The sequence below is a fragment of the Bemisia tabaci genome, chromosome 3 (genome assembly GCF_918797505.1).
Source record: "Bemisia tabaci chromosome 3, PGI_BMITA_v3".
Taxonomy (NCBI): domain Eukaryota; kingdom Metazoa; phylum Arthropoda; class Insecta; order Hemiptera; family Aleyrodidae; genus Bemisia; species Bemisia tabaci.
In genome coordinates, this window is record NC_092795.1 from 2,997,640 (window position 1) to 3,012,220 (window position 14,581).

The 14,581-nt window shown below is 38.7% G+C and overlaps 1 protein-coding gene across 6 annotated transcripts in view; it reads left to right on the forward strand.

Annotated features, from left to right (window-relative positions):
* Window positions 1–14,581, forward strand: part of LOC109043330 (progestin and adipoQ receptor family member 3) — a 47,071-nt gene that overhangs the window by 29,377 nt on the left and 3,113 nt on the right. For all 6 annotated transcript variants that reach the window (XM_019060519.2, XM_019060520.2, XM_019060521.2 and 3 more), the window contains exons 3-7: window positions 237–393; window positions 2,201–2,353; window positions 6,087–6,275; window positions 10,946–11,036; window positions 12,087–12,328. In XM_019060519.2, the coding sequence (XP_018916064.1) occupies window positions 237–393; window positions 2,201–2,353; window positions 6,087–6,275; window positions 10,946–11,036; window positions 12,087–12,226 (730 nt within the window). In that variant the 3' untranslated portion in view covers window positions 12,227–12,328. The remainder of the gene's footprint in view (window positions 1–236; window positions 394–2,200; window positions 2,354–6,086; window positions 6,276–10,945; window positions 11,037–12,086; window positions 12,329–14,581) is intronic.

Genomic DNA, 14,581 nt, shown 5'->3' on the forward strand with positions numbered 1-14,581 from the left:
CTGACTTGACGTCGACGATGACGCGCGCGGGGTCATTTTCCTCTTCCGATACTCGCGGGCACCTGGAAAACCTCCAGAATAAGACAAATCAGATCCAGCTCCTCGAAAAAGGATCATATTAAAAACTCATTTATACTCCAGCATTTGTGTGCATCACCCTTGGAAGTTAATCAGCATGTCAACAAATCTACCCACCTCGCCTCTGTAGGTTTTCAATAGTTTATTTTCATTCACAGTATGTTCTGGATGACAAACGAAACAATAAACATATGGAGTCACGTATTAGGATGGATGCTGTTTTGTGGTCTCACATTCTACGATCTACTATTGCTGAACTTCCATGCCTCACCAGTAGATAAATTCATTGTTGGTCTCCTACTAGGCTGTTTTCAAGTAAGTTTTAAATACAGTTTCGCTGGATTGTGTTGTCCAGAGAGTTGATCTTAAGCCAAAAAAGATGAAAAGCTTAAGTTGTTTTGAATTCTTGATGGATTTAGATTTTACATAAACCTTCAGCTGACGGATCTTTCAGGGCACCTCGGAGAAAGAGGTTTTTGAAAGTAGGAGAGGTCCTCCAAAAATTTGTCTGAAAAATGATAAGGTCATTGATAAGAGTAATTTACCAGTAGAATCGATATTTGGTCCGCGTTCAACAGAAAGAAACCAAACCACATCCGCTACTGCCAAATTCAACTGGGCAATTTAATTTTTTACGAGAGAACGTTTGTGCGGATTCCCTTGAAAATTGTAAGGAATTTACGTCGTACTTTCGAGAAAAAAAAACGAAGAAAATTTACCGAAATTTGTACGAAAATCCGCACAACCGTTTTCATGTAAAAAATTAAACTGCCCCATTAAATTTGGCAACACCTGATGTGGCTTGGTTCCTTTCTGTTTAACGCGGTCCATTTATAATGATTGAAGGAGTTAAGAGACGTTCACGGAAAAAAATTAAATGTTGCTTAAGCATTTATAATGTTAAAAAAATGTGCGAGAAGATTCAAATGCTGTTTTTACATTAAAAAAATCCTAACTTAACTACGGCCACGGTTAAATTCACGTATTCAAAAGTAAAGTTAGCATTTTTCAATGTAAAATCAGCATTTGAAACATCTCGCTCATTTTTCCAGGATTATAAATGCTAAATCAACATTTTATTTTTTTTCCGTGTTTTTGCGATTTTCAGAAAAAACGCATTTAAAGGTGCATTTCCATAAGCCCATGACACGAGTGATACCTATTGGACGTATTTCTGTCAAACGGAACTATGTGCATTAGGACGTGAGCCCTGTTATGCATGTATCCTTATGGGTCTCAGGGCTCATGTCTTGATGCACATAGTTCCGTTTGACAGAAATACGTCCTATTGATGCTCGAACGTTGAAGCAAAAGAGTAAGTTATCAATTGCTCTCAAAAATCATGCTATGATGTGGGATGTACTGTAGATTACTGATGTCTGAATTTTCTCTTTTTCATCTTTTAAATGTAATGCAAATTTTTCATTTGTAATACCTCTCGATTATTACTTCTTCTATTGGTAAACTGAAAGGGTTTTCTCACTCAAAATAATAGAAAAATCAGTCCCCGAGGCACCAAAATTATAGCTCAGGCTGCGCATGAGGTAATCTTGAATTAAATTGAATCTTGTCGTGCGAAAACCACTATACATTTTTTTAGCTTTGAGTCTTTTGTGTCAATAATACCTGAGCAGCACAATCATGATTGAGCTATGTAAAGACTCTATTAGAGACTTAGATGAGTCCAACATGAGGACTTGTAAACACAATTTGTACATATATTAAGCCTTGAAAAGCATTATCAACCCAACAAAAACTCAGAGTTGGAAAATGAACATTAGAGGTCTCACTGATTCTATTATTGCCCTAAAATGAATGAAATTAACACAGAATATATACTGGAATAATGGCGGCTTCCGTAATTTTACCAGGCACCTACTTACATGATCCATGCACCTGGGTAAAAAATATAAACTTGTAATTTTTTACTCAATAATTCTTCCTCAATTATATCACCGTCCGTTTGATCCGAATTTTTAGGAAATCATAACGCGGAGGTCAACATGAGTTAATTGCTACGCATCATTAAAAAGTCATCCGGCTAATGAGCCTTGATTATATTAATGAAGACGATCGCCCACGCCTAAATTTTTTGAATAACTGGTTTTTTCCTCGCTTGCAGATTTGTATGCTTACGTCAAGTTTCTACCACATCTTTTCGTGCCGATCCGAAAAGCACTTCAACTGCTTCCTCACTTATGATCTCCTGGGCATAGCTTTGAGCTTACTCGCTATATACATGAGTGGAATCTACTACGCATTTTGGTGTCACAGAGTAAGTTAATGTTTACGTTCGAAATTTTACCATTCGAACTTATTTCTATCAAACAAACTATGCGCATCATAATGTGAGCCCTGTTGTGCGCATATTCTTATGGGTCTCAGGGCTCATGTCTTAATGCACATAGTTCCGTTTGAAAGAAATGCGTCCATTCATGAAACTGACGATTCACGAGAGTGAATATAGCTGGGTTTCATCCATTAAAGGTCGGTCAATCGTTGTTTTTTAAGGCAGTCTTCCTCACTTAGATTCGCCTATCAGAGACTTTTTTTCCACTAAAAAGAACGTAGTTTCTCGTTTTCTCATTGCTCGAGCGGTCAAACCATTCGACAGCCAATTTCATCCTTTTTTCCCTTTTTTTTGCATAAATAGAAGGTCGCACTATTATATACGCTATTATATGCGCTATTCTATGTATTCCGTATGTTACGCAAGAAAGAGGAAAGGACTATGAGGGTATCAGTATCCCAGTTAGTAAGTTCCATTTTTTCCCCCCGCAACACGTATAAGTAGAGCAAACTGGTAAAAAACTTCATGCTATCCATACTTTCAGCTTTTTTTTTTCTTCCTTTTTTCCCCTTACATTTAACCGGTGGGTGGCTGAATTATCTAACTTGTTTTGCACTAATATCCTTGTGATTCGCGTGTGATGTCTAGGCGTGTACGGGAAAAACGCTTCTAAGGCTGGGTCCTGAAATAGGATCACCTATATTTTTACTAGGTTACAACTCGCGGGTCGCGGGACCAGACGCTAATCTGGGCAGGGCTAGTACCTACGTAAAAACTAGGTGACAACATATATTACCAACCTACCTTTTGGCTATGAATACTAAACCGTTTTTTACGTGAATTGATGCATCAAGAAAAAAATTAGCTCGTTCGAAGCAAAAATTTGACCAACGAAACGCTTTTTTACAGAGTTTCTTCATCTCTAGCGGTTGCGGAGGGAACAAGAAAGGATATCTTTCTTTGTCAGATACCCTCACGTTAACAAGCACTTATATACCAACAATGAAGATGAGCCCGCAGGACAGAATGGACTTATTTCTATCAAACGGAACTATGTGCATTATGACGTGAGCCCTGTTATGCGTGTATTCTTATGGGTCTCAGGGCTCATGTCTTAATGCACAAAGTTCCGTTTGGTAGAAGTACGTCCAGATTATAACATGGGACACATTTCTCTTTAAACTATGTTGTTTGAGCATGGAACCTCAAACCGCCATGACTCCGGTGGTACACGGACTTTATGTCCACTTTTTTACGTCCTCAGACTTTTCGTCCACAATTTTTAAGTCCACAGTTCTAAAGCCCACACTACTGTTAAGTCCATTGCTTAAACGTCCACTAAGTTAAGTCCACAAATGTAAAGTCTACTAAAATCAAATTCGAGCGTTATATTTTAGTCCGTGTGTAAAATTATATTGACAATATCGAAATGAGAAAATTAAGAGTGAATGAGGTGTTGTTATCGTAACTCATATTTTAAATGAAATGTTAATTTTTTCTTTTGATTTTCAAATTGTCTTTGGTAAATACTTGGTTTCATTTCTATCCTTGAAATTTCCGATATAAAATATGCCTTGAAAGTACATTCTTTTTTTTTAAAATGAAATTGATTACTTCATTTTAAAAACATTTACATTTTTAAAACGTGGTAAATATTTGTAAAACCTTTTCCAAGCAATGACATCGATATGAATCTCAATGAGCCGTAGTTGCGATGAAAGAAACTATACAAAAATTAAGAAAAGAGGAAAAAAACTAAGAGGCACGAAATTTTTTGTTTTTAGCTTATTTGTACATCGACCTTCTTGAGTCAAATACGTCCAATTTTGAGCGTTTAGTTGCCCTTACACCACGCTGCAGCACAGTAAAAGCCCAAAACATAAAAGAATAAATTTGAGTGCTTTGGAAATCATTAAATTTGACACGGAACCACTATTATATTTACAAAAAACACATTATATTTTCCAGTAGTACATATCGACGGTGCAAGTCGGCAATCACATAACTCGTTTGCGGTGTCTAAAAATCCCCGCAACTATGTTATTTTTTTTAAGGAGAACAGATGGACATGATTCCTTGAAGTTTTTGCAGAATTTTCCTCGCACATAGAAGAAAAATCACGGAAGTTTTAAATAATTACCGTTGAGTAGTTTTCCGTTTAAAAATTAAAGTATGACAGGAAGTCTGCGACGTCGCAAACCGAGTTATGTGATTGCCGACTTTCACCGTCGATATTTCTTTTTCATCAGTTTAAAAGGGAATAATCAATGCAGAGAGTGCAAACATTTCAAAATCATGAGTTGAAAAACGCTGACACCGCAAGTTTAAATATTAGACCCTAACACAGAGCGGAGCGGCGTGTTAGCAGCGCAGAACGCGCACTGGCGCCTACAAACCTAACGGGATACTTCACGCGTTGCGCAACAGGCGCAACTGGCGCCCACAAACCTAACGGGATACTTCACGCATTGCGCAACGCGTGAAGTATCCCGTTAGGTTTGTGGGCGCCTGTGCGCGTGTCACGCTGGCTGCCTGCCGCGCCGCAAAGCTTTAATCAACTATTTCGCGTCAGAGGCGTTGCACAGTGTCCTACAAGATTGAAGGCGCACGAAATAACTAGTGAAAGAGGACTTTCAATTTTGACTGCATCTGTTACTGAAAAATATTTAATTTGGCATTGGAGCGTTTCCTAGGCTCCCGCTTTGGTTTTCATCTTATCATATCCGTACACTGTACACATGAACATATGTTTTTATCTGCTCTTAGAGTCTGTTCTCTTTCATGACTTGATTCATGAATGAAATGTTTTTAAGAATGAAGGTAGTAGTAGTATGCATTTATTTTTGAGGTGGTTCCGGTCATTTAAATGAGAAGAAAAAAATGTGGACATAACATGTCCACAATTTGGACAATTGTGGACATATTCATGGTTGGACATTAAATCATGTGGACTTAATAAAGACTGGACTTAACGTTTAGTGGACATAAATAACAGTGGACATTTATTTATTGGACGAAAGGTAGGTGGACATAAAGTCCTGGAAGCACTCCGGTTTGGTTCATCGATTGAACAGTGTCCGCTGGAAACTCATCAATTACTCAAGTTTGATTTCCTTTTGTAGCCTGAGGTCCCTTTTCCTATGCTGCCGTGCTAAGGCAAAACGCCGTATGAGCCTTTCGGCGTTGCCAAATTCTCCCCGGAAAATCACTAATTTTCAGGAAAATGTTTGAATCTTTGCTTACCAATTTCGTAGATAATTTTGTTTGTAATTTGATCTAAAACGTCTCAACAATCCAAGGAAAAATATTCATAATATTCCTAAAATAAAAATTTCATCGAAGGAAATTTGGCAACTCTCGAATGTTCATACGGCGTTCTTCCTTAACACGGCAGTATGAACAGAAGCACATCGATAGGTGACGAAATCGCGTATCTCCGTTAGCGGCGTTGCAAACTTCCTGTCATATTTTTTTTTCTTTGGGAAACTAGTGACCGTATTCCCTTGAAAACTCCGTGATTTTTACTCTATGTCACCAGAAAATTCTACATAAATTTCATGCTATAAAGTTGACTTCTCTCTTCAAAAAAGTAGAGTAAAAGCGGAAATTTTGAAACACCGCAATAGAGGTACGTGGTTTCGCTCTTTAGCCATTGTTATCAATAATAACTGAAATTACCATGTTCATCAAATTAAAGATTTTGATTTTTTCTTTACAGGGGATCCAAAAATTCTACCTCACGACAGTGTTCATCCTCTTTTTATTCTCACTGACTCTGCAAATTCCTAGCCTGAAAGTGAGCTCGAACATGAAAATGTTGACGTTCGTCGCCTGGGCCGCATACGGTGTTGTTCCTACAGTTCACTGGACTTTTGTCATGGGTGGCTGGGAGAATCCCATAGTTTCCGTGAGTAACTTTCCACCCATTTTTCACATTTTTTATTGGTTTTCTCATCTGGACCGATTTTAACATAAAATCAACCACGATATTATGTTTGAGCTCAGTGAAGGAGCTTCGGAGTTTTATTTTTTCACTGTTCTCAATGTTGAGGGCAAATTTCAACGACTATTTTCATTTTAATTTCATGCTAAAACTATATTATCGCAAGCTAGTTTCATGCTGCCTTACTAAGGAAGACAGTCGTATGAGCCATCAAGCGTTGCCATATTTCCTCCGACAAATTACAAATTTTCAGGAAAATTTGTGAATAGTTCTCGTCCGATTTTTCGGCGGATTTCGTTCGTAACTTCATCTAAAAATTCTGAAAATGTCAAAGACAAATATTCATAACTTACTTTTAAAATAAATATTTTCTCAGAGGAAATTTGGCAACATTCGAATGCTCATCCGGCGTTTTTAATTAGCACAGCAACATGGTTTCGTATTTTCTTCGTCGGTAGCAGTGGCGTGGCGTGCTTTACGATTTATCGATTGTTATACCATTTAAACCTATGGAAAAGGATCGATAGACAGGTGTTCGGAGCGAACACCTTAAGAATCGATTCTTTACCATAGGTTTAAATGGCAGAACAATCGATATATCGCAAAGCACGCCACGCCACTGGTCGATAGGTATATTTTTCTCGGTCTCTAGCCTCGAGCGAAATGAACGGTAAACATGGGAATAAAGTAGGCGGAACAAGAAAAAAGCTCTAGGATTTTTTAAGCTCGCACCTGAGTCAATGACGTTCTTAGAGGACAAAAACGACCTAGGTCAAGATCAAGAGCACACACGTTCGTAACGCACTCATACGAGCACGCGCCAAGCGCCGCAGGCGCCGCCGAGCGGACCAGAATGCAACCATTTTGGTCACGCTGACGTAAGTTGTCAACTGTCGCCTTCTGAATCTTAATGATCGCACGAATGATCTGTAGAGTCCAGTGGCGAGGCGTGAATAATCGATCATCAATATATTTCCATTTGAAGCTATAGTAAAGAATCGATTATTAAGGTGTTCGTTGCGAATGTCCTGTTTATCGATCCTTTTCCGTGGATTTAAATGACAGATCAATCTAAATCGCAAAGCACGCCGCGCCACTAATAGAGTCCTCTCGAGGAAACCAACTTATGATCTTGTGATGAGGAAGCTGGTTTGGACGTATTTATGAATGAAATTATAAGCAGGTGAATTAAATCAAAAGGAATCATGTACGTGGGATTCCACAATCCATTTCAGTCATTTGCATTCGTTATGATTTTTCGTTTTTTCACCAGTGGTTTTCGGAGAGTACTGTAAAATTATGCAACTCAGTTTTTTAAGCATCAAAAGTAACCAGTTAAATCTCTCATTTTTCCGGCAGATACCGATCATAAATTTTGGGCGATTCCCCTTCACCTCCCGGTGCTCAGTTGAACGGTATATCTGTGGGGGGAAGGGGGGATTCGTGAAATCCTCGCAAATTCCCGCGATTGGTATGATTACCGGGAATACCGATATTTTTACAGCGGTTTTTTTTCTCTCTCAAGACATATACGATGGATAATTTAGCCAAATTTGACAATTACATTGAGTTTCAATATTGAAACCGCAAAGATTAAAACTTAAGAATAACAAAAAAAAAAATTAAGAAGTTTTTGAATTTGAACATTTTAAGAATTAAGTGATTGAAACAATGCATGGATAATCTGCTGTGCGCGAAACCTCGCATCTCCTTTTACGACGTTACAAACTTTGTGTACAATAAAGTTGGCTTGTTATTCCTCGAAAAAATAAAATAGGAGCAGATATTTTTAAATACCCTGGTAAAAATTAGCGATAGTAGCTGCTTTTCAAAATACCATAGGAGTTCTTATAGCCGACTGAAGAAGGCGATAGAAAATCATATAGCTGGCTGTAGAAAGTGGAAAAAATCATACGGCCGGGCTAGGTACACGAAGCGATAAAAAATTATACAGCCGGCCGGGCAGCAGGGCTATAGTTCCTATCGCCGGGCTTTACACTTTATTGCCTGGCTGTTGCTCTTTCGCCATCGGCCATAAAAGGCTATAATAAATTGTGTAGAAATTCGTGTGCTTTGTAAATCCTTAAGTTTATACGGAATCACCTTAATATTTACAAAACGCACATCATATTTTCCTTTACTACATATTTTTTTTCATCAATTAAAATGAATATAATCCATACAGGATGTGCAAACATTTCAAAGTCATGAGTTGAAAAACGCTGACTCCACGAGATTAAATATTAGAGCCTAATACAAAGCGGAGCAGCGGCGCACTGGTGCCTACAAACCTAACAGGGATACTTCACGCATTGCGCCGCGCCGCAGCGTACCACGGCGCTTGAAGCAACTATTTCACACCAGAGGTATTGCACAGTATCATACGAAATTGAAGGCGCTCCAACTTATTAGGAATGGCAGGCATCCTTCAAAAGTACGGAGCTTTCCTCGCAAAATAAATCAAGATATATATTAAGGTGAGGTTGGGTAACTGGGCAGGAGTTCAGAGAAAAATGTCAAAATTTCAACTTCATGATTTTTTTCCCATCATTATATTGACAGTGGAGGCTACTTTTAAATTTTTTTTAGTAAGTACAACACCTTGTCTAAATGTAGGAAGAGTCAAAAGTCGAATTTCATCTTTCAATTTTTTCCCACAAATTTTCAAAAATTTCCCGTTTTTTTCACCCAGTTACCCAACGTCGTGGGGTAACTGGACTACCCCCCCTTAATTTTTGAGGGGGGCATTATTTTTAATTCTCATTGGCCAGAAGGTGATGTCCTGCTCATGAAGGTTTAAGAAAATGTCATTTGAATGTATATAAACATGTTTAAGTGGTTAAGAATGATGTCGTAACAGTTAGCGGCAAAAAAACCCTCAAATCTGAGAATTGAATAACGGTAAAAAAAAATTGTTTCCTTGTAGATAAATGCTTAGAACTTTCTGTATTACTACTTATAAAGTAGTATTGTATACCAGGACACTGTTTGGCCACTTTTAGTGAGATTAAGCATGATACATTTTTAAAAAATGAAAAAAAATTAAGCCGCAAGGCTGATCTGGGATAGAGTCAGGCGCCAAAAAGTTCCCTTAATTTTTAAGGGGGGCATTATTTGTAATTCTCATTGGCCAGAAAAGAATGTCCTTCTCATGAGGGTTTCAGAGAATTTCATTTGAATTTATATAACCATGTTTAAGTCGTTAAAAGTGATGTCGTAACAGTTAGCGGCAAAAATGTAATTAAGTAATGCTTAAGTTATGCTATAATTGACTTAAGTTAGAAGTTTAGTGTGCTGGGAACCCTGATTATTGGTCTTTGGCACTTAAAAGTCCACAATAGTCAATTAGTTTTGAAATTTTCAGAAGTAAACAAACACCGAAGCACAGCAACCTTGCAATGGGTAACTGGGCAGGTGCCACCACTGCCACCTGCCCAGTTACCTTGGGGTGGGTGCCCAGTTACCCCACAAAGGGAAAATTTTCAAGGTAACTGGGCATCAACCCTTTGCAGCCAGTATTTTCATCCAATTACGTTGTAATTACTCACGCATTACACAAATACATCATACATGAAGAAGAATTGTCAAAGTTGAATAAAATACTTGCTGGGAGTGAGATATGAGGCTCTTTTCGGGACCACCTCTGGCGTTGTTTTGAAAAAAAAGCTGTACAATTTTCGGCACTTCACCATTCACCATAAAATTTTTTTTTGAAGTTATGTTTACATGTTCTAGATGGTTTACGTCATAATGAAGGTATGCCAACAGTGAAAACAATTTTTGCACTAATCTGGTAGAAATACAGAGGGTACTGCCCAGTTACCCCACCGCCCAGTTACCCAACCTCACCTTACGGCCAAAAAAGAGAGCTGTAGTCCAAAAAATCACTAAGTCCTAGCATCCGTAATTAGTAACGTTTAGCATACCCTTTATCGCCAGGCTGTTGCTTAATCGCTATCGGCTATAGCGTGATTATAGCATAAGAAATTGTGTTGCCGGCTATAGAAGCTATTGGAAATCTTATAGCCGGCTGTAGGTCTATGGTATTTTGGAAGACAGATTCTACTGGAAATTTTGACCAGGGTACCACAATGGAGATACGTGGTTCCGCACTTCAGCCATCGATATACTCATTCCTCATACGAGGACATTAGCCAGTAGCGTTAGATCATATAGGATAACTACCGTCGTTGATTTTGCTACTGAGGAGCATCAGTACTGAACCGAGTTTTAACTTCCTGTGTTCTTGGCATGGTAATAAATTATTCCTGAAACCATCCTGACTCCTAAGTGGTTTTGCCGTCTGTCACGTACGTAACAACTATCACAGGAGATGCAATAAATATGAATTTATACACTGAAAAAAAAGATTGGTAAAATTTACCATTCCTTCACGCTGTTTTTCACACAGCGTCAATTTAGAGTCAATTCTGTCAGAGGAAAGGTAAACGTTACTATACTGGCACAGGTAACCATTCCTCTGGCAGAAGGCTCTTCCATCGACTTGAAGATTGGTAGAATTTACCATTCCTTCTCGCTGTGTGAAATACAGCCTTTTAATGAAAATACACCTTAAAATACACTCCTGAAAATACACTCCTGCAATTCCTGAAAATACACTCTTTTGATTGCAGATGCTACTACCGAGGGTCATCACAATGTATGCAATTTGTGCGGCAGCTTTTGCCATTTACATCACACGTTTTCCCGAGTGCCTTTTCAAAGGTAAGAGATAATATCATTATCCCGGGTTGATTATCTAGTTTAATTCTACAATTTTACATGCTACCCCGCACAGTGAAACGATACATTGAAGGTGTAGATCCACAACCACATATCTCGGTTTGCGACGTTGCAGACTTCCTGTAATACTTTAATTTTAAACTTTAAAACCACTCAACATTTCTTGAAAACTGCCGTGATAATTCTTCTCTGTACGAAGAAAATTTTGCGAAAACTTCAATCTGTTCTCAATTAAAAAATGAAATATAACCGGAGATTTTTAAACACCGCAAACGAGATGCGTGGTTGTGGACTTAAACCGTCGACATAAAGAAAGGTCGAACATGATATAATTGACGATAACTGGAAATTTTGCCCTTTACTGCGTCCCATAATAAATTTACGCGGTGTTTCTTGAAGTAAAATCGATTATGTCATTTTTCAACTCTTACATTTCGTATTGACGAAGATATGATCTTTTACACTTTACCCATCATTGCCGATGTTTCCCGCACCGATTCCTTCACTGTGCGCCGCTAGTGGACCAAGGAGGGCATTCTCAAAGGATTTACACGGTATATGCATGCATTTGCATAAAATAAATTTCCAGGATTTAGTGTTTTATGGCTACAGCTGCAATTCTGTCTTCTGAAACGAGAACGCCGTTACTCCTTTCCAGATTTTGAAATTTTTTCTTTGCAGAATATTCTATTCAAGGAAAACCAACGGAATTATACTTTTATGATGAGATTATCGGTGACACATGGTTAGGGGCGCATGTTGATTAAACAGGAGAAGAAGAGGAATCAGTTTGTCATGGACTACAGACCTTTGTGTAAACACAAGAAAGAAGTGCACATTTCGTCACCTTCTGGCCCAAGTATCACAAGAGTCATGCAAATTTTGAAATGTCGCATAGCGCTTGTGATACTTTGACCGGAACGAGCGGAAGGTGACGATTTGTGAAACAAACCATTGGTTTTTATTCTGAATTCTCAGGCTTCAAAGGCAAATTCCTTGACCCAAAGATTAAGTATGGTTTGATAATTTCAGGAAAAGTGGATCTCTTCGGGTCTTCTCACCAGTGGTGGCACATATTCATTGTAATCGCGCTCTACTATTGGCACAACACCGGAATCAAGTACATCGAGTACCGTATGCACCACGGCTGCGCAACCGATCTTCGATTATGATAGCTCATCGCCAAAATCTCCACCTCTCTCAACTTGTCTGCTAACTCTCAGCTACGTTCGAGAGGATTCGGACTGTCCGGATCTTGAAGCTCATTGCACAGGGTAAGTCTAACCTAATTTCAGTGGTAACCCCCCCCCCCCCGGCTGAAATTTAAAAGGCGTTCCTTGACTTGAATTAGGAAAACGAGCTTCATAATAGCTTCTTAATCAGCTCTATAAGTAGACCGCTTTTAGCAGAAAGGAACCAAGCCACATCAGCTATTTTCAAATAACCGGGCGATTCAATTTTTTACAAGAGAGGGTTTGTGCAGATTCTTTTGAAAATTTTAGGGAACTTGCTTCGTACTATGCAGACAATTCACTGAAATTTGCACAAAAATCCGCACAACCTTTTTAAGTTAAAAATTTAAGTGCCCAATGGGCCTGTTGCAAACTTTTGCTAGAGCAGAATGAAAAGTTGTTTCCTACAGATAATGCCTCAAAAATCACGATGAGCGCATCGGCAAAGTCTGAAATGCACTCATAACTTCACAATCTGCGTAAGAAATTTGCGTTATTTTGAGCTTCCCGCTTCAAAAACGATACTACTGCACAGGTGAACATTTTGTTAGAGGAGTCGCTCCATCGTCGGCAATATTCATCATGGCCGACGCTTGCGCAGTTCCTCGCGTAATTCGAGGAGAGTTCAAGGTCAATTAAGGCGGGCGAGGAAAATATGAACGTAAACACGCCGATTGTTATATGGTTTAATCCTGTTCAAGTGTTATCTCGTCCCATCACACGTGTTTTGGCGGACTGGCGTCGGCCATGATGAGTATTGTCGCCAATGGAACGACTCCTCTAACAAAATGTTCACCTGTACCGTAGTATCGTTTTCGAAGCGGGAAGCTCAAAAAACCGCAAATTTCTTACGCAGATTGTGAAGTTATGAGTGCATTTCAGACTTTGCCGATGCGCTCATCGTGATTTTTGAGGCATTATCTGTAGGAAACAACTCTTAGTTTTGCTCTAGCAAAAGTTTGCAACAGGCCCATTGAATTTGGCAATAGCTGATATGGCTTGGTGTCTTTCTGCTTAACGTGATCCAAGTCAGATTTGTGATTAAGGGAGTTTTAAGGGGGCTCACGTAAAAAGTTATTAAAGCTGTGGAAAACATCAGTAGAGTGAAATAAATTTCTTTACTTATTTCCATTAGAAGTTACTCATATCTTTTGTCCTCTTTTTTTATTTTTCCGGGTTTTTTTTTTCAGTTTTCCCCCTTTTTTAAAGGTAAGTTTTCCGTATTTGTGGCACCAGAGGCAAAGAGGGTTTAACATCCGTAGAATATTAACTCACTAGATGACGCAATTTTTTTTTTTTTTTTTGGGGGGGGGGCGGTTCCCTCGGCAACTACTGGAAGGAAAATGACGTGAATTCCATTTTAAGATGATTTCCTCTTGAATCAAAAGTAAAACCGTTTGAACCAAGCATATTTCTGCTCGTCATGAACTACATTGTTCTTGACATGACGACGGTGCGTAAGTTCGCAACCACGCATCTCGGATCCCAATATTGCAGACTTCGTGTCATACCTTATTTTTTAAATGGAAAACTACACAACGGCAAATCTTGAGAACTGCCTTAATTTTTTTTTCTCTGTACGAAGGAAATTCTGCGAAAACTTCAAGGAATAATGCCGATTTATTCTACTTTAAACAATATGATAGGAGCGGAGATCTTCAAACACTGTAAACAAGATAGGTACGTGGTTGGGGACTTATACCGTCACCTTCTGGCCGAAGGATCACAAGCGCCATGTGAAGTTTAAAAATTTCCGCCGCCATTTTATTGTTTTACAGAGAAATTGTTCAATGAAACTGTCCGAAAATTTCACTGATTTTTCTTTGTGCTGCCGATAAAATTTAGTGAAATTTTCAAACAGATTCTACCAACGATTTTTTTGTAAAAAAATAAAATGGCGACAGAAATTTTGAAACTTCACATGGCGCTTGTGATACTTTGGCCGGAGGGTGACGAACTGACAACACACCGTTGATACGCTGATTTTACGCTCGATTTAAGAAAATTTCTTCTTGGCAACAAATTCAAGAAAATTTCTGCTTTAATCAAGTCTTTTTCTCTCCAATCATAACGCACTTGCAATTTACTGCGACTTTTATCCTTGTCGATCCGCGATGCAGGTGTAAATACTTGTTTGCATACAATTGGCAATGGACATCCAAACAATCGGCAACTGTTGAGCAACGCACAACGTAAACCGAATTAATCATACGGCACGGAGCCGTAGATTTGATGGCCTAGTTTATCAACATCTAAGGCCAAATCGACCCGGTCTCTCGGAATACAAATGAGGCC